A 27,284-nucleotide genomic window follows, 5' to 3' on the forward strand; every position below is an offset into this window, starting at 1 on the left:
CTTTTATAATATATATTACTTTAAAAAATCTCGGTACTATCAGGGATATGATAAAATCCTGACGTACCGTATTGCAAGTTTGCATAATTACAATTATCATTAGAGAATGAATTTGGAGAAGACCTTCTGATAATTACAAACACTTGCTGAGCAGCAAGACCTTCCCTCTAAGCTTTTAATCCGACAAGCTGATTATCTATTTGTTTTCATGAATTGGAAGACATTCTTTGATGTATTACTGAGCTCAATCATCTGAAATTACTGGAGCGTGAGCCACCCAGGCTGGTGGCTCAGCATAGTATTTATTAACGGAAGGTTTTCTCCAAATTCGTTTCCTATTGTACTTTAATGGTATACACTATTCAGTTATTACTATGTCTATTCTAACAATATTATTTACATAATGCATATATTTTCATTAAATCTTGAGCATGGCTCATGGACGGGATATCCGTATTTGAATTAAAGGTGACCCTTTAACATTTTGGAGATTATTATCTTCCAATGGTAATAACGATGAATTCGATAAAACTATGGTATTTCTTACAAAATATCGACAAACAGTGGACCTATTTTGTAATAAAATCGTTTCAATTCTCGCCTTTTTGGTGCTGACTCTTTTTGCTGATTTTTTGTTGGTTCTGCATTATTTATTTGTATATTATGATTCCTTTTCCTTTTATTTTGCGCAAAGACATGTAATGTTTTTGATTTGTATATGCTTACAAATTATTTCTCCGATTCAAGTTGATAACATTGGACCAAAATGTTGCAACAGTATAAAAATGCTGTACATTTTTTGTTTCTTAACAGGTTTTACAGTCCCAAAAATATATTTCTCTTTTGAGGCATATTGTGTTAAAAAGTTGAAATGACACATGTCATTTGATTTAAATGTTTTCAAAAGTTTATGTACATGTAATATACAAGTAAAATACAGTTGTTCTTTCTTTTTAAAACTAGAGATAAATCATGTCGCTCTGGTATTTCTATTCATTTGGTACAAAGATTGCAAAATGATGCCAAATGTATAAAATAATAATTATAAGTAGAATGCGTTAAAGCCATAATGTACGATCTTATGAAATTGGTTAATTTTTTTCAAACCCGAATTTTTTTTCATATTTCTAATGTTTACACATGTCCCAACTTGCACCTAAATGGAATCGGCCAAATTTGTTGTCTTTGTATGTCAACAGAGCAGAGTTCGACATATTATCATAATTTAAAAATTATGATAATATGTCCTCCCATAACTGCATGTTAAATGGTTAAAATAACCAGTGGGGTTTCTTTCACTTTACCTTGTTATTTCAACTTAAAATGGACAGCAACCCTTCTCGGCAGTTATTAGTACTAATATTATTTCAACATTTTGAATAAAAAATAACTGAATTAAAATTTAACGGAAATCGTACATTAAGGCTTTAACCCTCAGGTTCATTTATATCTAAATACTAGTAGTATCGATACTTATAATATATAGTGGATTGTTTTAAGTTTGGTGCACAATAATTGAAGTACAGATTGGACATAGAAATACTTCAATTCGATTGGCTTATCAATCCACTTTATAAATTGGGCTGGCTCAGCATTTGGTGTTCGTTATGCCAACTCTATCAGTGTCGTAACTAGACATTTTCATTTGGGGGAGGGCAAGCGGGGGCAAACATAATAAATGAGGGGGCAGGAATCCAGCACCTTTTGGCGACAAAAGAAGTGTATGGTACAAATGCGCGCGAAGCGCGAGAAAATTTTTGGCATATTGAAGCTAAACTGGTGACATATGGTAAAAAAGTGGAATAAATGCGCGCGAAGCGCGCAAAAATTTGTGTTTTTTAAAGTTAAAATGACCAGATATGAGGTTAATTAATAACTCTCAGAAGTAGGCCTACTTTTAACTTTTTTCATTTGGGGGGCAAACAGGGGCAAGGGTTCAAAATGGGGGGGGGGCTCCAGCCCCCTGCCCCCGCTGGTTACGCCACTGAACTCTATATCGTGCAGTTATTTATATGCCCCCTCATTTACAACACAAACTGTAAAATATTAACTAACAAAGCAGACCAGTGCCTAAGTTTCGCTGTTTTTTATCAGTATGCATGCACAGTGTACAAAAATAGTAACTACAGAGCACCAAGCACTGCACTGCCTTTATAAAAAACTTTTTATTGCTTCAAAATAACTGCTAGTAAGTAACATAGCAGATACGACGTATTGACTTGGTTGGGCAGCTTAGTAGCTACTAAAAAAAGTAGTAGGCTTATGTCGATATCAAACACATAATGGAGATTTTAGAAACATGCAATGACCACAATTATGGGTCTCATTTGCAGGCTTCTGGTATAGGCCTAACAATATCGGTCCCCATTTCTAGTCAATTGTGGAATTCTTTTTCAAATTTTGTGAGGAAAAAACCCTAAACTAGAGCCCAAACTTGGGCCACTTTTGTCAAAGGCAAAGTCCTAGGCCCCAAAATATAAAAATGGGTCAAATGTTCTTGGAAACTTGATATACAGCCTGTCTCAAAAATTGTGCAAGTGAAAAGCGCCCTCTTTGGCAATTAGATTCTAATGTACTCCCCCCTTCGGGGCTCGTGCATTAGACGCATCAACAATATCAGCGAGTGTGCATTATTTTGTCTAATTTTATTAATTTGTCAAATTTCATGAATTAACCTATAAGTGTGCAATATTTGTTTGTCTTTTAACCTGTCTTGAGTGACCACGAGAACAGTATTTTCCATGATAAAATCATTGACATGCATATGTATTTATTTTTACAGCACCACGTGAAATATTTATTTATCTTTTAATTTTCGTAAGTGGAAAAGAGAATCATTATACATGTATCATGATAAAACAGTAAAACATTAAAAACAATTTTGTATTGTTGTGTAATTGTTGCATTCTTTAGATTTTACGAAGGAACTCTTGATGCTACCATTGATTTACATGTACAGCCCTCTTCCCTAGCAAAAGTGGCACAATTGTGATTTTACCCTTTCGTTGTTAAGGATACGAGACATGATTTACCGACAAGTGACTCATTTCGGAATGCGATCATGAATTTTGAAGAAAAAAAAGTTTCCACGGGCTTCGTTGGGACTCGAACCAGCGATTCTAAACTTCCTTCGATTACGCGTCTAGCGCTTTACAGTGATGTATCGTTCGAGTCCGGACTCGGACTCGAGTCCGGACTCGAGTCCACTTTCTGTTGGCATCGGACTTGGCTCGGACTCGGACACAAAAAGACTCGGCTCGGCTCGGACTCGGACACAAAGGACTCGGACTCGAAGGCGAGTCCAGTCCGAGTCCAGTCCAATTAAATCCATGTCAAATGTGAAATGATTATCTAAAAATGTCAAAATAGATATCAAATTTGTTGACTTTACTTATTTGGCCATTTTCCAAATTAATTGGGGGCTGTCAAATCTGTGATCTGTCATATATCCTACATATCCACCAAATTATTTAGATTTATCTGTCACTTAGCAGAATCATATTACATGTATTGTTATCATTTAAAATGAAATAATTGATAATTAATTACATGTAAATGCATTATTTTATTAAATATTTGCACTATAAAAAATATCGAAGAGTTCTTTCATGTAACTTTCCAATCCATTAAAACTCTTGAAAGAGAGAAACATGCACACTGGACCCTACATCTCAGCTTCCACTCAGTAAATTGGTACTAAAACATAGGGTGTAGGGTGCTGTAGTTTGTGTGTGTTCACTACTCACTGGCACTGCACATTCGTGTGGGATAATTTTGAAATGATGTTTAGAATTAATGGTGAATTTCTGCTAGTATTATTATTATTATGACGATGATGATAACGATGATGACGAAGGTGATGATGATGATGATGATGTTATTTTTATGTAATGTATTTGAATACATTGCAATTCATATGCTTCTCTAGTCTCTGGGTGCAAAAGTTTACATGCAGTGTGCCACACACACACAAATATCCCCACATGACTGCTGTCTGATACAGGTGATCTGATGCATGTAGATTTTACCTTCAGGAGTTACATCTACCATTGTGTGTATTTATTGACTTGGGTTGAGTCCTTGAAATGTCAACTGTGTGAGGTGCACTGGGGTGGGGTTTGGTGGGGTGGGGTTTGGTAGGGTGGGAGTGTATAGGGAGAGTGGTGTGTGGTGTGGTGTAGTGAGTGACCTTTGACCAATGACCTTGTTTTTCTACAATTTTATCATCAAAATGCCATAAAATTATGTGGAATCTTTGAAATTTTCTTTTTTTTTCAGCAAATTTATATTGTAAATTTTTAAATTAGAAACAAAATATAAAATTTTGCTCCATTTCTTTTGATCCATTTTTTCAAAATGTTATACCAAATGACCCCCTTTCAAAATTTTTATACCCAATTACCCCATTTTCAATTTGTTATACCCAATGACCCATTTTATACAAATAGGCTCCTACTAAGCAATGCCAGTAGGTAGATACATGTCACATTAAAGTTGAATACCCCCCCACCGGGAATGGACTCTGACCGAGTCCGGACCGAGTCCGGACTCGAGCCGGACTCGAGTCCGGACTCGCGTCTTATTTTGTTGGACTCGGACTTGGCTCGGACTCGGCACCCCGGACTTGGACCCGAGTCCGGACTCGGACACAAAAGGACTCGGACTTGGCTCGGACTCGGATACAACTGGACTCGGCTCGGCTCGGACTCGGACAAGCTGGACTCGGGTACAAGTCTGGCGCTTTACCGGTCGGCCACCGTGGCAGTTGAGCGATGGAGTGTAATGATAAAAGATAAATCTCATAATGCCATCTTTAGCCTTTTGTTTACTAAAAAAGACGCGTTTTGTAAAGATAGATTAGCCGTTTTATGCATAAATAGCACGAACGTTTGGGAAAGGTTTCAAACAAATAATAAAGACACTGATGTGATGATGAAATTGCGTAAGTCGGGAATTATCTGCGTCGCAATGTTTTGTTTTGCTTTTAGGAATTTTACCTTAAAATTTACGACTTCATGACATTATCATTCGAAATCAACAAAAGATATTTCAACACTATATGTCCTCATTCTTTCTCTAGAATGTTTTGTACATGTATGTGAAATAGCTTCAATGGTTCGCTGCATAATGGTAAAAATAGCCTTGACTCAAAAAAGGGCGAGAGGTACCATATTTACGGATTCAGGCTAAATTTAAAATTGATATAAAACGTTCGTTTTTGATCGATTACAAAAATTAATTTTGTCGTATAAAGAAATTGTATCTGGCGTGAATTACACTACAGTTTTTATTCCTAGGGCTCTTTGACTTCTTCAAATATTTTTTTTAATGATAGAGTGAATCCCCTGGCCCTCTATAATTACGCACAAAAGATCGACTTAAGCATATATCTCGCGATTAAAACAAGCAAATTGAACAAAACAATCGGCATTTGAGAGCTAAAGACTACGCCCTTGACGTTGATGTAAGCATTATGTCACAACAGTATTTTCTAATTGCCAAAAGGGCGCTTTTCACTTGCACAATTATTTTTGAGACAGGCTGTAAATATGGGTCCACTTGCAGATTTTTGGAGGCGCATCCTTACCCAAACCATATTTGAGCCCCCCCCCCCCACCCACCCGACAGTAAAAAAAGGTGCAACCATCGAGGGCAAGAATGGCTAACTCTATATCCAACTGGGATTGGAATTAAAGGTTAGTCTTTTTGACATGTCTGATGATGTTTACTGAGTTAAAACAATACATGGTTTGTACATGTTGTAAGTCTACATAACATTCTTCGTCGTTACTTCTAGGGACAGATAGATGTTTCTACAAGATAAAAACTCACAGTTTACCGCATTGCACTTCCTAACGTGTCTTAGGCTATATATTCATGGTTTGTAGAACACAATACCATGAACACTACATGATTCACACGCTAGACAACTAAAATTATTCCATACAGCATTGTATTCTGCGGCATTGGCCTTTATGTCACATCTCCAAACATTCTGACGAATCAGCTTCAAACCCTCTGAAACCGCCATACTACGGAACAACTTATTCTGATCACCCTGTTGATTGTCGATATACACCACAAGTGCGCCTGATTTGAGTGTCCGCAAGATAGTAGGAATGGCACCTCTTTGTGATTGGATCGGCATGAAGGGGTACTTCTGATTGAGTGGTGGGGGATCCTTTATGAACGCCACTGCTGGGCTGACTGACTTCACAAATGTGACGATATCAGCGTTTCGTATGGCTTCCACTATACGACTGTCCAGTGGATTAGAAGATGTTATATCAAGAGGCAGGTAGGATGCATTTACAGCCGGTGGAGGAAGGCGTGGTTGGATGGTCTTCCAGACTTTGTTCCAATCAGGATATTTGTCCAGGATATGGCAGGTTAGACGCGTGTTGCGGTTGATGGATCGTAGGAAGGTAATCAAACCGATAATGTCTGATCCAGGTCCGCCACCGATGCAGCAAACTCGTAGATGGTTCCCTGCAAGTATACAAGTCAGTAATTATTGTTGCAACGTTGCATGTTTGTCAATTTCATGAATTATTTCTTGTTGATCGACTTTGCAGGCCCGTTACTATTTCAGATAAATCATACATTTTTTTCTTCATCATGCAGATTTTAATTAAAAAATAAATGAGCAGTTAACTTCCTTTATACATTTATACAATAAATTTTACACTACAAAATTTGCAATCATAACCGATGAAAGTAAATTTAAATCATACTTGAAGTCTTTGGTTCTTTAGGGATATATATTGCCAATCATTAGTAGGGAAAAAACTTTAAATACCTGCAGGAAATTTGGTCAAGATGTTAGGCGTACATCTGAGAAGCCAAGGCACAAACTGACAATGGATCAAGAAGAACCTGATCATGTAGGCACACTGTTTATCTGGTTCTCCCCAATGTATGCGCTGTCCCGCATGACAGAGTCCACCATTACCGTAACTATTAGTGATCGCCTTCCTAGCTTGGTGAACTGTGTTAAAATTGTAACCAATAGGACGAAGGAGTTCTGGGCAGATTGCATAAAGGAGACTGAAGGCAAACTGGACACCAGTTTCTTGGGGACAGCTGGTCCATTGCGTTGTATCGCTGTATATGGCTCGCAGATCTACGGCTTCTAGTGATGTGACATCAGAGTCGGATCTGAAGAGCAGAGGAATAAAAATCATCAATGTTGTAATACAGGCACTTTGATGGTTTATTCTCAAAAGTCAAATGTATTTTGCTTGATGAATTGTGGGGACCAGTGGTGCGGGCAGTAGTGTTACCAGAATTTCAGGACGAAGGGTCAGACGATCCAATACATGACATGCATGTCCAAGGGGACAACTCATCCCTTGCAGCAGGGCTGTGAGTTGCGGAGGGTATATGGGCCGCGCACATTTTTGGTCAAAAATGAGCAAGTCAAAAATGAGTTTTGGTCAAAAAATTGTAGAAAACAAAATTTTTGGGGAAAAAGTGAGCCTATCCAACACAGTCCAAGTTTTGAGTCCAAGTGTTGATTATATTGGACTATTCAACTCTGTACAAAGTATAGGAAGGAAGATTCTGAGAACATACCGGTAATAATGTGTAAAATTGACTGAAAATATTAAAACTATGCGTAGATTGACAACGATAATCGGATGCATGTTCTTCTTTCTATCCATTTCGAGTAATGGGTTTCTTAAAATTAGCCACTCTCATTTTAGATTCTCTGACCTGAAGAGAAGATTAGGAAGAATTGATAAGCATATTAATGTGTTTATTAAAGATAGCAAAATGAATCGACAGTACTTACATGGATGTCATAAACCCTGGATGTGGCTGGAGCTGCAAAATAAACAGTAGTAGTCGAAATGTCACATCGTTTTAACCAAATCGGTTGCAAAGAAAACATAATTATTATTTGTCTGAGACGTTTTATTATATTTTCTTTTAAAGATTATGCGTAAATAGTAATATTTATCTTACTTGTAAATCTGAATGAAGACTAGAAATTCAAAACATATACCTACCCTAGCACCTTCAACAAACGCTGTCAATGAGTCATACTTGAGGCCCATCCGTAGGCGACTGCGTCCAAGACATTCGTATGCTTGTCTGTTTGTGGAAAATAGAATAAACCAAACTTTACTAATGTAACAAAACAACTTGATAGAGAATGCATCCATAATTTTATTTTGTATCTTCAAACACTTTAACATACTTTTCATGTTTCATTTATATCATTATAAAGCTGATCATGATTTAGGTTGACGCAATGATCGCGCACCTTACCTGTTTGATCTGCTATCACCATTTATGGCATTCCATAAACTGTCAACGAAGAAGAAAAATATTTCATATTGATTTGAGTTGGTAGAATGTGAAATTAATGGTTTTCTTGCGAATTATATTAAAATAATTTACACACAAATTGAAACTTTAGGTTACAACGATTTATATCATTTTTTTTTATTTCTTGGGTTTTTATAAGCTCTCATTGAACATGATATAGGTATCACAGGGAAACCTCAGTTAACACATTTGCTAGTCAGTCAAAATGGCCTAAACCGGCAATACAAATTTACATTGAAATTTAAAAGAAGCTTTTAAAGAAAGAAACCTTCATAAATATGTTGTCTATACTTCACTTGACCCAAATATATGATTTTTTTTTTGGTGATGAGAGACTCGCACATGGAATTTCAGAGAGATTTTGATAGCAGTTCCATTAAAAAAAAGTGCTATCGTCATGAGACTAAGATCTAGAAACACCCCGAATGCTGTTTTGGGGAATTTTGCTAGCAGAATCTTTTTGATGAAAGTCAATCTTTGACAAGATGTAACTTTGCTACGGAAAGTGCTTTGACAAAAAGGTTTTCAGTGTTGGCTTTCTTAGCTCAAGGGCTTTAATTTGATATATAAAATGATGCAGTTTGATGGCAAATTTGAATTCACCTGGCATACCTACATTGTAAATACAAGTTACCTTGTTTCTGCCTGGCTGTATTCACACCCACTCATTTGTATCAACCCTAGTCGTAACCACGCCCATTTAGCATTGGGTGAACTACGAAGACCACTAACCAGTATTTGTACTGCCTTTGTCTGAAACAAGTTAAAATTATTAACAATTAGGCCTATTGGGGTTTTTTTTATGAGAAATTATGATTTAACTTTGTTCACCAAACAAAAAGTTGCATAATTATTTTTTACATCATTGTTAAACTGATAAGTTATTCGGCTGCCACTGATATCAGAATAAAGCACTTCGATTGTGATTATCACATAGGCCTATAACAGCTTCCCATTACACCTGGTGCAGGGGCGTAGCAAGAGCCTTGGCCCCAAGGAGTATATAGTGCTGGGCCATATTAACATCAGTCTTATTTAATTTTCGCTTTTGCTCGGGGTCCCTGAACCCAAGGGCCCACTGACCTCATAAGGAAATGAGTACTAAAAGCGCATTGTTCATGCACGTTCATAACGCAATGGCACCGTCGGGGTTCGAACCATCCATCCGATTGTGAGTCAGAGCCCGTACATCTTTCCCACTTGGGTGGAGTGAGGTAAATGGGCCTTGCCAAAGGGTACAACGCAATGGCAGTATGGCACCATCCGTCCGAGGTTCGAACCCGCAATCCTCCGATTGTAAGTCACGAGCCTGCAGCACTACACCACAGTGCCCTCATGGAATTAAACACTTTTACGTCTACATTCTTTATACTTTTTAACTCAATGCTGTTACATAAATGAAGACTTTATATACATTTATAGATGTGCACCGTTACCTTTTCTTGTAGTACCATGCATATATCAATGAGATACGAGCCTGTGTTTCCGTCTGGTTGAAGGTTGTAAGACAATTCAACAAATTCTTGACCTAAACTATAAATGATAGATATTTTAAAACAATATAGGCTAGTTAATATATGTGAAATGTATCAATCAATCAATCAATCAATCAATCAATCAATCAATCAATCAATCAATCAATCAATCAATAAATAAATCAAATACTAAAATTTCCGAATCTTGACATCTAGCTTAGCTATTATACGTTTATGTTTAGTCAGACAATGTCAGATGTTCCTGACAACATTCAATAATCTTATCTTCAATCTTAACAACGCAACTTTAGGATGACTATTTACCTTATTTCAGCAAGAACTTCACATATGTATTTTCCAAGACGAAAGAATACATCTGCATTCCAAGGATCATGTTTCAAAGCCTAAAAAGAACAAGAAGTTTGATCGTTGCTATTATTCATTATTATATTGGTCACATTGACAGCCCGATTGAGGGTGATGAGCAATCGTGAAACCTGTCAAGAAGTTGCATTTCCGCTATCTGGATAAAGTTGTGCTGCGATGTTTCTGTTTGTGTGATTGTGGAGTGGAGTACATTGTGGATTTATTTTGCATTTGACTCTTGGTAGTATTATTTTACTCAATGTATATATTGCATACACGTTTTTAAGTTAAAATGCTCTCCCTTTAGTAAATAGTAATTGCATCAATGATTTTAAACAGGTTATGTATTTCCCCCTCTTTATGAGCACTGAAGAAGTCGCTGCCTGATGTATTTTAGTGTCGCAAGATGTATTAAAATTTTAGGCATTGATGAAGTAGCTATCTACTGCTGATACAGATATTGATGAAGTATGTAGCCATCTACTGCTGATATAGGTATGAAGTAGTACGAAGTAGCTATCTACTGTTGATACAGGTATTGATGAAGTAGCTATATACTGCTAATACAAGTATTGATGAAGTTATTATTTACTGCTGATTTATTTATTTTATAACATCATCAAAAGCAGAAAATAACATAAAAGATGCCTCCTGAGCTGCCAGGTAGCACTGAAAAGCAATATCACTTATCAGTATTGATGAAGTCGTTCTCTACTGCTGATACAGGTATTGATGAAGTAGCAATGTACTACTGATACAGAAATGAAGTAGCTATCTGCTACTGATATGGATATTGATGAAGTAGCTAAATATTGCTGATACAAGTATTGATGAAGTAGTTATCTACTGCTGATACAGGCATTGAGGAAGTACCGTAGTTATCTACTGCTGATACAGGTATTGATGAAGTAGTTATCAACTGCCGATACAGGTATTGATGAAGTAGCTTTCTACTGCTGATACAAGTATTGATGAAGTAATTATCTACTGCTGATACAATTGATGAAATAGTTATCTTATGCTGATACAGATAGTACGAATGAAGTACTCATCTACTGCTGATAAAGGTATTGATGAAGTAGATATCTACTGCTGATACATGTATTGATGAAGTAGCTATCTACTGCGGATACAGGTATTGACGAAATAGCTATCTACTGCTGATATAGGTATTGATGAAGTAGCTATCTACTGCTGATATAGGTATTGATGAAGTAGCTATCTACTGCTGATACAGGTATTGATGAAGTAGCTATCTACTGCTGATACAGGTTTTGATGAAGTAGCTATCTACTGCTGATATAGGTATTGATGAAGTAGCTATCTACTGCTGATATAGGTATTGATGAAGTAGCTATCTACTGCTGATACAGGTATTGATGAAGTAGCTATCTACTGCTGATATAGATATTGATGAAGTAGCTATCTACTGCTGATACAGGTATTGATGAAGTAGCTATCTACTGCTGATACAGGTATTGACGAAATAGCTATCTACTGCTGATATAGGTATTGATGAAGTAGCTATCTACTGCTGATATAGGTATTGATGAAGTAGCTATCTACTGCTGATACAGGTATTGATGAAGTAGCTATCTACCGTTGATACAGGTATTGATGAAGTAGCTATCTACTGCTGATATAGGTATTGATAAAGTAGCTATCTACTGCTGATACAGGTATTGATGAAGTAGCTATCTACTACTAATACAGGTATTGATGAAGTAGTTATCTACTGCTGATACAGGTATTGATGAAGTAGCTATCTACTGCTGATATAGGTATTGATGAAGTAGCTATATACTGCTGATACAGGTATTGATGAAGTAGCTATCTACTGCTGATACAGGTATTGATGAAGTAGCTATCTACTGCTGATACAGGTATTGACGAAATAGCTATCTACTGCTGATATAGGTATTGATGAAGTAGCTATCTACTGCTGATATAGGTATTGATGAAGTAGCTATCTACTGCTGATACAGGTATTGATGAAGTAGCTATCTACCGTTGATACAGGTATTGATGAAGTAGCTATCTACTGCTGATATAGGTATTGATAAAGTAGTTATCTACTGCTGATACAGGTATTGATGAAGTAGCTATCTACTACTAATACAGGTATTGATGAAGTAGTTATCTACTGCTGATACAGGTATTGATGAAGTAGCTATCTACTGCTGATATAGGTATTGATGAAGTAGCTATCTACTGCTGATACAGGTATTGATGAAGTAGCTATCTACTGCTGATACATGTATTGATGAAGTAGCTATAATCTACTGCTGATACAGGTATTGATGAAGTAGCTATCTACTGCTGATACAGGTATTGATGAAGTAGCTATCTACTGCTCATTGTCCATTATCCCAGCAAACAAAACAATTCGATATTATTCAAAGGTTAGAAAAGGTTGTCAAAAAACGTTTGAATGTCGGGTTATATAAAGAGTATTATAAAAAAAAAATTTCATAACATTCAAAAACGTTTTTGATAACTTGCTGCAAAATATTCTAACGTAATGCTATTTAAGTGTTCATAAAATATTTGGCAAAAATGTTTGCAAAAACTATTTTATAATAGCATTTTAAAAATGTTTTCACACAAACCGTTTTAAATTTAAAATGTTTTCATGTCCTTTATAAAACCCGGAATTTAATGTTATTAAAACGTTTTTACCAAAACCAACATATAACCTGTTTAAAAGGATTTTAAAAAGATTTGTATTTAGCCTACTGAAATATGCGCGTATTGAAATAATGAATAATGGTGAACAAAACAAAATTTATCAACTAAATTAAAATTGAGTAATGCTTTTAAGAATATACAGGTACCTTGAGAATGGAAGTGAGGAACATCCATGGATCCGTTCTGGTTTCCATTGAATTGTCCCAATACTTTATGGCGTGCTGTAGATTATAGTCGGCTCGATTTCCACGTCGCCAATCCCTCAAACTATAACAAATTCAATAGGCACCAGACATTTACAGTTAACGAGAAGTTTCAGGTATACATTACTGCGATGTATCGACAATAATATATTCTTAGATTATAATTACATCATACCATAAGTGGTGTTTCACATCTTATAGCATCATATTGAGAATTTTCCACTTGTTTATGTTTGCTGCTTTGTATCATTGAAGTTTTACTCGACATTTAATAATGCATACTGACCTTCCCGCTTCAGGGCCACGATGACGTTGACTATGAATACGCTTGCAAACTTGGATCAGCTTCTTGTAAAGATCTGTTGGTGTTGCCTTCTTCAATGATTGTAGGGGTATACTCTAAATTAGAAAGAAGACAATATAGCCCGTGTCAGTTAAATTATTGACAAATATATAATTGGTATTCAGTGTTCACGTAATAGAAGTGGCAAAGACATATGCCTCCGGAATGTATGCTATAGCTTTAATACCGTAATTTTATGTTACTTTAGACCTATAAGAGTGCCACCTCTGTTGTCACATTATTTCGTCTTCATCTCAAATATGCTTTGCAAATGTTTAAAATGTGATTTATTTATCCGATCCCAGCTGCCCCACAGGCATGAGAATGGCTTTTTTGAAAAATGCCAGAATAAGTACATGAATTCGGCCTTAAATGGCCCCAAACAGGCTGAAAATGCGTAAATTTGGACAAACTACGTGAATTCAGGCATAAACCTGAAAATTCTTATGTCTGATGTTATGAATTTCTTATATCGTACCTCCACAAGTGAAGCCAGCGTAGCCAAATTAGGATCGATGACCTCAGTAGTCTGTGATGGACTCAGTCCTACTTTGCTTCTAGTAGAATTGGCTGATGAAGCCTTTGTAACACTAGCTCCCGCAGCCGATTTGGCTCGACACAATTCCAGTTGACTTCTCACGGATTTTGTTGATGATGAAATAGGTTTATCCTTTACCAATTCTAAACCTATAAATTTAACAAAGCAACATTTTCAACTTAAATGGGCGTGGTCCAATATTAACATGTTCTGTTTTCTATCTTACATTGAGGCCTACCCAAATTTTGAGTTGTATTGCTCCAGCGGTTTTGATATGGGAAGCAAAAACGTGTATGCCAATGCCCCATACCATAATTTAACACGTTTTGTTCACACCATTTAAACGCAACATATCTTGACTAATAAATTTGACTGGTATAATGAGAAAAATATGAGCTTTCTTCTGCTACAGTTTTGATGAAGAAAACTGGGAATGAGACCTTTAAGGTGGCTGTGTACTCTCAGACATGCGTGTAGTAAAAGTGCAATAACTTTGTAATTATTCGCGCAAAACATATAAAAGTATACATTTTATGAAGGCAAGACATCAATAAATCTTAATATAAATACAGATTTGGGGTAAAAACAACAATTTTGAAGAAAATCACAAAAAGTGAAGTTTTGGCAATATTTGTTAGGTACATCATAACAAAAAACACTCTTCCAAAATATTTTATTTTGTTTTTAGCTCAATCTTGAGGCTCCATTCCAAAAACGGTTTTTTATTTTTTGATATTGGCCTTATTTTTGAGATATTGACCATATAAGGCATCAAAATGAACTTTTTAAAATTCAAAACGCCTATTTGCACAAAATGATGCCCAAAATCGGAAATAGACCAAAATATAAAAAATGAGAAAACCGTTTCTTGAGTCGATCATGCTTTTTACGATGATCATATTTGCTTACCTATAGATGCTGTATTTATTGAGTTATCGTGTACCTAAATCGTCATTTTACCGAGAAAATGAACATTGAAATAATGGCCGTTGAAGTTTAAAGTGGTCACATTTTGCACTTTCATCGAATCTCACAGGAGAATGCGACAGTTTTCGTTTTTGTAACTTATATTACGTGAACATCGGGTAAATCCACAGCCCCTTGAGAAGTTTGAGCGAAATCCATTCATAACTTGATATTTAAATCGGGGGAAAGAACTTGAAAAACCCCACATTTTATCAGCTAAAACGGAGCCATTTGACCACTAGGTTTTTGTGAAATCAGTGCTTCCGTGGTGTTTCCATAAGATGCGCCACGCTTGCAGATAAGCGTCGCGTTTGCGTCGCGTATTTGTGCGTTAACAAATTGCGCGATACGCAACGCGATGAGTTGTTGCGCGCGTGTACCTTGCTGGTACAACAAAGATTTTCTTTCCTTTTCAATTTCAAACACGAGTGGAATAGTGAAATAAAATCCTTAAAATATTGCAGTTGGAGTTTACAAATCTGGATTTTCATTCCTTGTATTTATAAAAAACATAACAAGGTACAAACATATCATAAAAACTCAATTTTGAGAAAGAAACAATGGCTAGAGTACACAGCCGCGTTAATAAAACATTGCTTAAAAACAAAAAATACATACTAGTACACACTTGCACCCCTACCAACACAGAGTTAAAGAGCACTACCAGCGGCGGATATTGTTTTTATCTTTGAGATATGGCAAAGTCTGGTAAATCAACATAGTGATAAGTAAACGCGCGCTCACTGCATCGTAATCATAACTGATATTACACACAGACTCGCAGCAAATTGTATTCACTTCCGAAATAATTTTATACGTTTTAAAATAATTTTTATTACAATAATTTCTTGTATCTACCTTTAAGAGCTGATTTATGAGCCTCCTTCACGTCTTTTGTCGCCAGCTGAGCCTGGGCGAGATACAACCAGCCATAAACATTCTGTTCGTCTGCTGCTACACCTATGGAGTCAATAATGATGTTAAGATGGAATTTCATAATGGCATTGGCAACAAAGAATTAAAAAGAATATTCCTGGACTTATCAAAGGCTTTTGATACTACTGATCATGACATCATTAAGTACTCTACAAAATAGACTTTCGGCTGGAATAATATTTTAAAATGCTTCTCAAAGGTATAACAATAACTGGAATAGACATACCAAGTAAAAAGTACATGAATGTGCATTGGTATTGTTGTTTTAAAATAGTTTAAATTAATTTCCAATTACAATGTGTTTCATTAAATTAATTTCCAATTACAATGTGTTTCATTTCTGATATAAATCATGAAGACGGCTAATAGTTATATAGTTCGTACCTTTCAGTAACCATGTTTTAGCAGACTCATACTTCTTTTGTGCTAAGCGTGTCTGGCCAATCCCAATGGCTGCAAGCGCTGATTGCTGATCAGTCTTGAAGAGATCGTGGTAGATCTGTATTGTTTTGTCATTGATACAACCTATATACAAAATGTATATGTTGATACAAAATCATACTATTGACCATGTACTTTACGGCAAGGTATATTGTTTATTGGCATAGTGTATGAAAATTACCAAGGCAATAAAAGCAGTCCTGAAAGACTAATTTATTTTCTAAAATACTGATCAGAAATTCCTGATTAATATCATGTGCCGAATGATTGAGAAAATATTCAGAAATCGAATAAGAAGTATAAGTATGCTGAGGCTTGTGGATCAACGTCTAGGCGTTGTGCCTGTGCGTAGCGCACTATAAATCACTGCACTTTTTTATTTTTATATAAGTCGGCCTGTGCAGATTTGAAATATCTGAAGGAACTATTTGAAACGAAACAAAAGAAGTAAATCCTGCATGTAACATACCCATGTCTGATTTGATGTAGTGTTTGGCGAGTATTTTCAACGGAAATTTATCTGATGGAAACACTTTTTGCATACGCAAACACTTGGCTTCAACTTCTGTCCAAACGTGACGTTCTTTGCACTAAAAATAAACACATATTGAATGTATAAACGAACATTTAGAGCATAATTATCAACTACAGAGGGAAAAGCACAAAAAAAATTAATTAATTAAAAAAAAACCAAAAAATAAAAAATAAAAAATAAAAAAATACCACAAAACCAACCAAAACCAAAAACATAATGAGTCGTAAATCAATGATGATTGAAAAAAAAAGCATGTTCAGCTTATACTATTACTTACAGTCATAGAAAGCAGTATGTCGCATTTCATCTGATCCAGTTTATTGCTATATACTGAGTCTTTCACCAACCAACACGCTGCTCTCATCTGAAAATGCCATTTATAAATAAAGAATTCCCTTCATCTAAAAATAAATGTTCACGATTACAGGGCCAACTTCTTATTTTATTGCTACACCTGCAGCAAATATTTAAGTAGAAAATCATTTATTGTGCAATATTAATTAGAAATGTTTCAATGGAACTACTGAACTATATTTTACCAGGGATTCTTTGTTGTTGAACCTTGCATTATTTTCGGGGAATTTCCTTTTTGGAGTGACGTCATCGTGCAATATCCGCTGACCCGCACAGGCACCCGCACATAAATTATTTCACGTGTCAGTAGACAACGTGTTAGTGACTTGTCAAATCTATTTTGATCACTTGATTTTTAAATAATCAAGTAATTTACAGTCCAAAGTCTACACAAATTGACATGTTAGGCATATCAATATAGTGCTGTGCTTTCATCGAATTGATAGTGACCAAACGTGAAGTGAAAATCTTTTATAACCCATTGTTTTAGCACCGTGAAAATAATCATATTTCCAGAACTGTGATACCAACTTCAATAGAATTTTCAACACAATATAAATTTAGATCAAAATGTGCTTAGTTAAAGATAAGACTTTACGTGCACGTGCTGGCCAAAGGCTTCAACATAAAAAGTCCAAGATTTGAGATCAAGAGCTATCTCAAGAACCACTGAACCAAATACTGAGCACGGTTTTACTTGTTTTAATGCATTTTTCATGCTGATTCCAAATATAGTCATGCAAATGTATGAAATTTTTGAACTTGTCTTGTCTTCTGCAGCGTGGAGAGGATAAAAAACAGTTTTGGCGCGACGAACGAGTCGGAACGACTCATATTTATGGCAAAATCAGCATAACTTGCACATGCAGGGTGAACCAACAAACATCGAATACTGAAATCACGTTTCAAGTTTACTAATAATAACATAGGCTACTTGTATTTCATTGGCCTCTAAGTATTGTTATACGTCTTTTCAAAAAAACAAACAACAAACAAAATAAACGGACAATTATATCAAATATAAACATACGATGCTTTCGTCAACTTTGGATGTGATCTTTGCTGGAAAGGAATAGATAAGATCTCGCCATTTGCTCATCACAATGCCATCGAAATCAGGATACCCTGAAAAGACCTTGAGATTGCGAAGCTTCAAGTGAATCTGAAAAAAACCCACAAGTTTATCCGTGATGAACATGACAGTATTCCCGTTCCGATTCCATCCTTCATCATTTCTCGCTCTCGAAACTTTTCTCAGCTCGATCTTCCTTTCAACTTGATCTTCTCAGCTTATATAGGGCTTCCTTACCGACCCTTTTTAAACGGCTGCCCCATTTTCGTATCATTTTGCACATACTATCTAAATCTGTTTGTTTCTCCAACCTCTTCCCCTTTTATTTCCTTCTCCTACCATGTCTCCCCTCTTTCTTTTATTATGCTCTTCTTCCTTTCTCTCCCTCTCTTCCCTGCCCTCTATATAACGCAGGCGTGAGAATGGCTTTTTTGAAAACTTACTAAAAAAGCGCGTGAATTCGGCCTTAAAAGGCCCAAAACAGGCTAAAAATGCGTAAATTTGGACAACAAAACTGCCTGAATTCAGACAAAAGCCTGAAAATTCTCCTCTCTACACATTTTGCATCTTATATTTTTCTTATTTCGTATAACAAAATATATTGTTTCTAACCGTGTCTTTTCCTCCAAGCTGTGTGTGAAGAACCATAGCTTTCTCAAACATTTGGTCCCATTCCTCTTTAGTGTTTGGTCGTGCCAATGTTAGAATGGTTAAATAGATGTCAAATAGCACCAGGGTTCTCGCTCCATTATGTTCTAAAATATCACTTAAACTCTGTATATGCAAAGAAAGAATTTCAAAGTTATTTTCATTCCGCATGGTTTATAAATAAACAAAAAAGTTCAATATTTGCTTTATAATTTATGTTACTTATTATCATAACTTCCTTACCTTCCAACCCCGATAGTCTCGTTCGTTAATTTTGATGGCTGCACGGAAAGCTTCTTCGGCACTTGGCAACATCTTATACGAAGTCAAAGAACAACCGAGTAAGAGTTGGGCTTCATAATTGGAGCTATTGGAAGCGAGTAATGTCTGGAACATCACAAGTAAAAATTATGATAACAACAAACAATCAAACAAACGACGAACTATACATTTTGCATGATGAGGAAATCTCCAGCTCCGGGATGCAATCGTAATTATTAGAATATTAGAAAGTTTAGTTTTCCCTCCACTTACTGTGAGATAGGCTTTTACGACATGAGTTCATAATAATTAGTATGTTTTTAACGGTTTCACCGTCGGACAAGTTTAGAACTGTCGAGCTTTCATCAGGAGTATATAGCTCTGACTTCTTCAGGACAAAATAACTAAGTATGAGACATGTACAACTGATGGCTCGGAAAAGAGCCGTTCACTGAAGACTGTCCCTTGTGAACAGTAAATAAGCAGACCTCTCTAATATAAAAGTTCTTGGTGGCCCTGAAAAGAGCCGTTCACTGAAAACCGCCCCTTGTCAACAGAGATAAATAAATAAGTATATATGTACTTTCCTGCTTACCTTGCACATTCTCATAGCAGCAAGATAGTTTCCAGTCTGGTAATGTTCTAAGGCATTTTGTATGTTACAGGATCTAGAATGTACATGTATAGCACCAAACTGATGTAATGAGTTCCCGCCCTGAGTATCCACCGGCCGGTTGGGCCATTGCTCACGGATTGGAGTTGCTACGGAGCGACTGGGTTCTCTAGCCAAGATTGGATTAAAGGGAAATTGCACGTTTTCCGAAGAGGAATGTCTGGATTGGGAATGGTAATTCATGATCTCTCCTCCACTCTGAGAAAAAATGTTAAAAGAGTGCGATTAATCACGATAATTCTTCAATCCAGCATGCGGTCTTGTAAACCTGAGGTTGTGGGTTCGATTTCAGGGCAGATCACTTTTTCTACTTGCCTGATAAATTATGTTTATTTTGTGAATTGGATATTCTCATCAAAATGAAAAGAAACTCAAGAAATTTGATAAAATTGCCTTGTCATTTTAAAAAAATGAATAGATTCTTCTCAAAAATGACCAAAAAGAAAAGAATTATAACAGAATAATATTATTCTCAAGATGAATTGGGTAATCTTCTCAAATAATGAGTTTGAGTACTTATTAAGGGGTACTACACCCTCGATAAATTTGTGTCTATTTTGCATATTTCTCAAAAACTAATAACACAGTGGTAACAAAATGTATGTATATTATTGGGGCAAGGAATCCAATTACTACACAGGAATTTCAGTGACCCAAGACAAGCGGTTCGTTATTTATGATAAGAAATAAGGTACCGATAGGATGTACCTCATTTCTTATCATAAATAACGAACCGTTTGTCTCGAGTCACTGAAATTTCAGTGTAGTAATTGGATTCCTTGCCCCAATAATATACATACGTTTTGTTACCAGTGTGTTATTATTTTTTGAGAAAAATACAAAAATAGTCACAAATTTACCACAGGGGTGTAGTACCCCCTTAAATAAGTGATAACTTATAGGCCTACCTATAATCAAAATGAATAGTATATCTCATCTGAACGAATAGTTACGGAATGAGTAGGGATTCTATTCAGAAAAGTTAAGGGAGCGATCGTTATTTACGACGGGGGGGCGTTTTGAGGGGAATCCGAATATGTTTTAGGTCTTGAGGGGAACACGAAATTTTTCGTTGAACCAGGAGGGGGGAATGTTAAGTTTTAAATGGAGAAATTCGGGAAAACAAGGGGGAATCCAAAATTTTGAGCGGACGCGAGGGGGGGAACGCGAATTTTGTTGTCGATATTTTTTCCAAAACGCCCATTACCCCCCTGCCGTAAATAACGATCGGTCCCTAACAGTGTGAGTCTGTTCCTGCAGAAGAAAAGAGGCATACATACTATAGAAGCAGTGGCGTAGCGTGAGTCATCATAGGCCTATGGAAGGGGAGGGGGCACCGACCATGATGGGGGGAGGGGCACAAGCCGTTTTTCGGCAATTTTCCTATGGAATTTTCTAAATTTCTAGAAGCACCCTGTACCTGACATATGATTTTAAATGCAAGCGCCTGTAATTGTGCAAAACAGCGAATAGCAAAAAGTGATTTTTTTTTGCTCTAGCAATTAGCAATTTGCTTGCTGTGGTAATTTGATAAAATTCAAAACTATAAATCTAGTGCAATTTAAACACCAAATACAAGAAGAACTAGAAACCACAGTTGTGTTTGACCAAACACGAATATCTATGCCCGTGGCCCACACTCTCTCTAACACCCCACCAGACCATCACTCTCTTATACTCCACCAGACACTCGCTCTAAAACACCACCAGACTGGACCACACTCTCTCTAATACCCCACCAGACCCTCACTCTCTCTTATACTCCACCAGACACTCACTCGCTCTAAAACACCATAAGGCTGACCCATACTCTCTCTAATGCCCCACCAGACAGCCACTCTCTCTTATACTCCACCAGACACTCACACGCTCTAAAACACCTACAGGCTGACCCATACTCTCTCTCTAATACCCCACTAAGCCTTCACTCTCTCTTATACTCCACTATACACTCACTCTCTCTAAAACACCACCAGGCTGACCCATACTCTCTCTAATACCCTACCAAGCCTTCACTCTCTCTTATACCTCATCAGACCATCAATCTCTCTAAAACACCACCAGACTGGACCACATTCTCTCTAATACCCCACCAGACCCTCTCTCTTATACTCCACCAGACACTCACTCGCTCTAAAACACCACCAGGCTGACCCAAACTCTCTCTAATACCCCACCAAGCCATCACTCTCTCTTATACTCCACCAGGCACTCACTAGCTCTAAAACACCACCAGACTGGTACACACTCTTTCTAATACCCCACCAGACCCTCACTCTCTCTTATACGGCACCAGACACTCACTCGCTCTAAAACACCACCAGGCTGACCCACACTCTCTCTAATACCCCACCCAGCCATCACTCTCTCTTATACTCCACCAGACACTCACTCGCTCTAAAACACCAACAGGCTGACCCATACTCTCTCTAATACCCCACCAAGCCTTCACTCTCTCTTATACTCCACCAGATACCCACTCGCTCTAAACCCCCAACAGGCTGACCCATACTCTCTCTAATACCCCACCAAGCCTTCACTCTCTCTTATACTCCACCAGACACTCACTCGCTCTAAAACACCACCAGGCTGACCCCAACTCTCTCTAATACCCCACCCAGCCATCACTCTCTCTTATACTCCACCAGACACTCACTAGCTCTAAAACACCCCCAGATTGGCGCACACTCTCTCTAATACCTCACCAGACCCTCACTCTCTCTTATAATCCACCAGACACTCACTCGCTCTAAAACACCACCAGGCTGGCCCAAACTCTCTCTAATACCCCACCAAGCCATCACTCTCTCTTATACTCCATCAGACCTCACTCTCTCTGAAACACCACCAGACTGGAGAATACCCCTTTAATCCCAAAACATTGTGTCCCTTTAAGCGGTTAACCTCTTAACCCCCATTGTACGTCTTGACGTATATTTGAAGCCTTCATCAATGCAAATACAGGTAGCTACCAAAATGCTACCTATTGCGATACACTGTGTTAACCGGTCGTACCTATTTTGCTTTTTAAAACATATGAACTTTGACCTCTGGGGTTGCGGCTAGCAAAGCATACTTCTAGGGTCATAGGCCATCATTGTACCAAGTATGAACCCTGAGGGCGCTATAGTAGTTGAGCTAGAGCTGTTTGAAATTTTACACATATTGCCCCCTGTAGCCCATGACCTTTGACCTTTGGGGTCAGGGGTACCCTAGGATGTATCTAGGGGTCATGGGCCATCATTGTACCAAGTATGGGCCCAGGGGCTACTTTAGTTCCTGAGCTAGAGGGGTGCAAATGACTGATCTTAAGAAGGAGGAGGAGAACTAGAAACCACAGTTGTGTTTGACCAAACACGAATATCTATGCCCGTGACCCACACTCTCTCTAACACCCCACCAGACCATCACTCTCTTATACTCCACCAGACACTCACTCGCTCTAAAACACCACCAGACTGGACCACACTCTCTCTAATACCCCCAGACCCTCACTCTCTCTTGTACTCCACCAGACACTCACTCGCTCTAAAACACCATCAGGCTGACCCATACTCTCTCTAATGCCCCACCAGACTCCCACTCTCTCTTATACTCCACCAGACACTCACACGCTCTAAAACACCAACAGGCTGACCCATACTCTCTCTAATACCCCACTAAGACTTCACTCTCTCTCTTATACTCCACTATACACTCACTCTCTCTAAAACACCACCAGGCTGACCCATACTCTCTCTAATACCCTACCAAGCCTTCACTCTCTCTTATACCTCATCAGACCATCAATCTCTCTAAAACACCACCAGACTGGACCAAATTCTCTCTAATACCCCACCAGACCCGGGACCAGACCCTCTCTCTTATACGCCACCAGACACTCACTCGCTCTAAAACACCACCAGGCTGACCCAAACTCTCTCTAATACCCCACCAAGCCATCACTCTCTCTTATACTCCACCAGACACTCACTAGCTCTAAAACACCACCAGACTGGCACACACTGTTTCTAATACCCCACAAGACCCTCACTCTCTCTTATACGCCACCAGACACTCACTCGCTCTAAAACACCACCAGGCTGACCCAAACTCTCTCTAATACCCCACCCAGCCATCACTCTCTCTTATACTCCACCAGACACTCACTCGCTCTAAAACACCAACAGGCTGACCCATACTCTCTCTAATACCCCACCAAGCCTTCACTCTCTCTTATACTCCACCAGACACTCACTCGCTCTAAAACACCAACAGGCTGACCCATACTCTCTAATACCCCACCAAGCCTTCACTCTCTTATACTCCACCAGACACTCACTCGCTCTAAAACACCACCAGGCTGACCCCAACTCTCTCTAATACCCCACCCAGCCATCACTCGCTCTTATACTCCACCAGACACTCACTAGCTCTAAAACACCCCCAGATTGGCGCACACTCTCTCTAATACCTCACCAGACCCTCACTCTCTCTTAACTCCATCAGACCCTCACTCTCTGAAACACCACCAGACTGGAGAATACCCATTTAATCCCAAAACATTGTGTCCCTTTAAGCGGTTAACCTCTTAACCCCATTGTACGTCTTGACGTATATTTGAAGCCTTCATCATTGCAAATACAGGTAGCTATCAAAATGCTACCTATTGCGATACACTGTGTTAACCGGTCGTACCTATTTTGCTTTTTAAAGCATATGATCTTTGACCTCTGGGGTTGCGGCTAGCATAGCATACTTCTAGGGTCATAGGCCATCATTGTACCAAGTATGAACCCTGAGGGCGCTATAGTAGTTGGGCTAGAGCTGTTTGAAATTTTACACATATTGCCCCCTGTAGCCCATGACCTTTGACCTTTGGGGTCGGGGGTACCCTAGGATGTATCTAGGGGTCATGGGCCATCATTGTACCAAGTATGGGCCCAGGGGCTACTTTAGTTCCTGAGCTAGAGGGGTGCAAAGGACTGATCTTGAGAAGGAGAAGAAGGAGAACTAGAAACTAGATGGCACAGTTGTGTTTGACCAAACACGAATATCTATGCCCGTGTTTTCCACCCTAACCCCCTTTACCCACCATGACACTCTTAATCGACCTTGACACCCCGTAATATGTTTAATTCTAAAAGGGCTATCAGTATACCGTCTAAAAGAATTAAAATTAATTAAGTAATTAAAAATCAAGGAATACCCCTTTAATAACATTTGCTGTGTAAACGCTTGAGGGCGCTCCTCCTTAAATAATGCAATAAATATGTTCCATGCAAAAAAAATGTTAAAAAGTAAATATCTGATTACCCCTTAGCTCAACACGGAGTGTCCCTTTAAGCGGTTAACCCCCTTAACCCACCATAGCACCCTTAATCCATCACGACACACACAATATGTTTAATGCCAAAGGGGCTATCATTATACTGACTAAAATGTTTAAAAAATATATATTAAAAATCAAGGAATGCCCTTTAATTGCATTTGCTGTGTAAACGCTTGAGGGCGCTCCTCCTTAAATAAATTAATAAACATGTTCCATGCAAAAAAAAAATCAAAAAAAAAAATTAAAAAAATCTGAATACCCCTTTAATCCTAAAACGGAGTGTCCCTTTAATGGCTGTTCCATTGAATTGACATACTCCATCTGGAATAGCTTTATAACAACAATCAATTCTAAAAGGGCTATCAGTATACTGACACAAATATTAACTTGAAAATCAAGGAATGCACCTTTAATTGCATTTGCTGTGTAAACGCTTGAGGGCGCTCCTCCTTAAATAAATTAATAAACATGTTCCATGCAAAAAAATCAAAAAAAAAATTAAAAAATCTGAATACCCTTTAATCCTAAAACGGAGTGTCCCTTTAATGGCTGTTCCATTGAATTTACATACTCCATCTGGAATAGCTTTATAACAATACCTATATACATAAGAATCAATTCTAAAAGGGCTATCAGTATACTGACTAAAATATTAACTTGAAAATCAAGGAATGCACCTTTAATTGCATTTGCTGTGTAAACGCTTGAGGGCGCTCCTCCTTAAATAAATTAATAAACATGTTCCATGCAAAAAAAAATCAAAAAAAAAAATTTAAAAAATCTGAATACCCCTTTAATCCTAAAACGGAGTGTCCCTTTAATGGCTGTTCCATTGAATTTTCATACTCCATCTGGAATAGCTTTATAACAATACCTATATACATAAGAATCAATTGGACACATGCTAATAAGCTATTGTCACATCCTGATTTAAGTATCCTTGGCAATAGCGCGATGAGCACAAGGCTAACATCCTATATACCTTCAAGGTTGACATCCTATATACCTCTTACGTAGAGATGGTGACATTCCTAAATATACACATATTGCTCCCTGTAGCCTATGACCTTTGACCTCTGGGGTCACTGCTAACATATAATACTTTTAGGGGGCATGGGTCATAATTATACTAAGTATGAACCCTGAGGGCGCTATAGTTCTTGAGCTAGAGATGTTTCAAATTTTACACATATTGCCCCCTGTAGCCCATGACCTTTGACCTCTGGGGTCGGGGGGGTACCAAAGGATGTTTCTAGGGGTCATGGGCCATCATTATACCAAGTATGGGCCCCAAGGCTACTTTAGTTCTTGAGCTAGAGGAGTGCAAAGGACTGATCTTGAGAAGGAGAAGAAGAAGAAAGAGGAGGAGAAGAATAACTAGATGGCACAGTTGTGTTTGACCAAACACGAATATCTATGCCCGTGATGACTTTCACCCTAACACTCCCTCAGCCCTTAACCTACCATGACACCTTAAATCCACCTGACACCCCGTAATATGTTTGATTCTAAAAGTGCTATCAGTATACTGACTAAAATATTAAATTGAAAATCAAGAAATGCCCCTTTAATTGCATTTGCTGTGTAAACGCTTGAGGGCGCTCCTCCTTAAATAAATCAACAAACATGTTCCATACAAAAAAAAATAAAAAAATAAAATCTGAATACCCCTTTAATCCCAAAACGGAGTGTCCCTTTAATGGCTATTCCATCACCCTAACACTCCCTCGGCCCTTAACCTATCATGACACCTTTAATCCACCTGACACCCCGTAATATGTTTGATTCTAAAACGGCTATCAGTATACTGACTAAAATATTAAATTGTAAATCAAAAAATGCCCGTTTAATTGCATTTGCTGTGTAAACGCTTGAGGGCGCTCCTCCTTAAATAAATCAACAAACATGTTCCATACAAAAAATAAAAAATAAAAAAATAAAAAATCTGAATACCCTTTAATCCCAAAACGGAGTGTCCCTTTAATGGCTGTTCCATTTAATTTACATACTCACTCTGGAATAGCTTTATAACAATACCTATATACATAAGAATTAATTGGACACATGCTAATGAGCTATTGTCACATCCTGATTTTATTATCCTTGGCAATAAGCGCGATGAGCACAAGGCTAACATCCT

At 37.7% G+C, this 27,284-nt stretch overlaps 1 protein-coding gene across 1 annotated transcript in view; it reads right to left on the bottom strand.

Annotated features, from left to right (window-relative positions):
• Nucleotides 1–4,733: 4,733 nt before the first annotated feature.
• The window catches only part of LOC140152480 (tetratricopeptide repeat protein 37-like), a 45,299-nt gene continuing 22,748 nt past the window's right edge, over nucleotides 4,734–27,284 (bottom strand). Inside the window, exons 2-20 of the mRNA XM_072174813.1 lie at nucleotides 19,756–20,031; nucleotides 19,143–19,286; nucleotides 18,864–19,025; nucleotides 18,210–18,341; nucleotides 17,103–17,189; nucleotides 16,760–16,880; nucleotides 16,234–16,374; nucleotides 15,772–15,873; nucleotides 13,888–14,096; nucleotides 13,353–13,465; nucleotides 13,010–13,130; nucleotides 10,134–10,213; nucleotides 9,771–9,867; nucleotides 8,969–9,087; nucleotides 8,275–8,313; nucleotides 8,013–8,097; nucleotides 7,796–7,827; nucleotides 6,800–7,158; nucleotides 4,734–6,489 (exon numbers count right to left, since the gene is read on the bottom strand). Coding sequence (XP_072030914.1) covers nucleotides 5,876–6,489; nucleotides 6,800–7,158; nucleotides 7,796–7,827; nucleotides 8,013–8,097; nucleotides 8,275–8,313; nucleotides 8,969–9,087; nucleotides 9,771–9,867; nucleotides 10,134–10,213; nucleotides 13,010–13,130; nucleotides 13,353–13,465; nucleotides 13,888–14,096; nucleotides 15,772–15,873; nucleotides 16,234–16,374; nucleotides 16,760–16,880; nucleotides 17,103–17,189; nucleotides 18,210–18,341; nucleotides 18,864–19,025; nucleotides 19,143–19,286; nucleotides 19,756–20,016 — 3,018 coding nt within the window. The 5' untranslated portion in view covers nucleotides 20,017–20,031 and the 3' untranslated portion in view covers nucleotides 4,734–5,875. The remainder of the gene's footprint in view (nucleotides 6,490–6,799; nucleotides 7,159–7,795; nucleotides 7,828–8,012; nucleotides 8,098–8,274; nucleotides 8,314–8,968; nucleotides 9,088–9,770; nucleotides 9,868–10,133; nucleotides 10,214–13,009; nucleotides 13,131–13,352; nucleotides 13,466–13,887; nucleotides 14,097–15,771; nucleotides 15,874–16,233; nucleotides 16,375–16,759; nucleotides 16,881–17,102; nucleotides 17,190–18,209; nucleotides 18,342–18,863; nucleotides 19,026–19,142; nucleotides 19,287–19,755; nucleotides 20,032–27,284) is intronic.

This window comes from Amphiura filiformis, chromosome 1 (assembly GCF_039555335.1).
Source record: "Amphiura filiformis chromosome 1, Afil_fr2py, whole genome shotgun sequence".
Lineage (NCBI taxonomy): Eukaryota > Metazoa > Echinodermata > Ophiuroidea > Amphilepidida > Amphiuridae > Amphiura > Amphiura filiformis.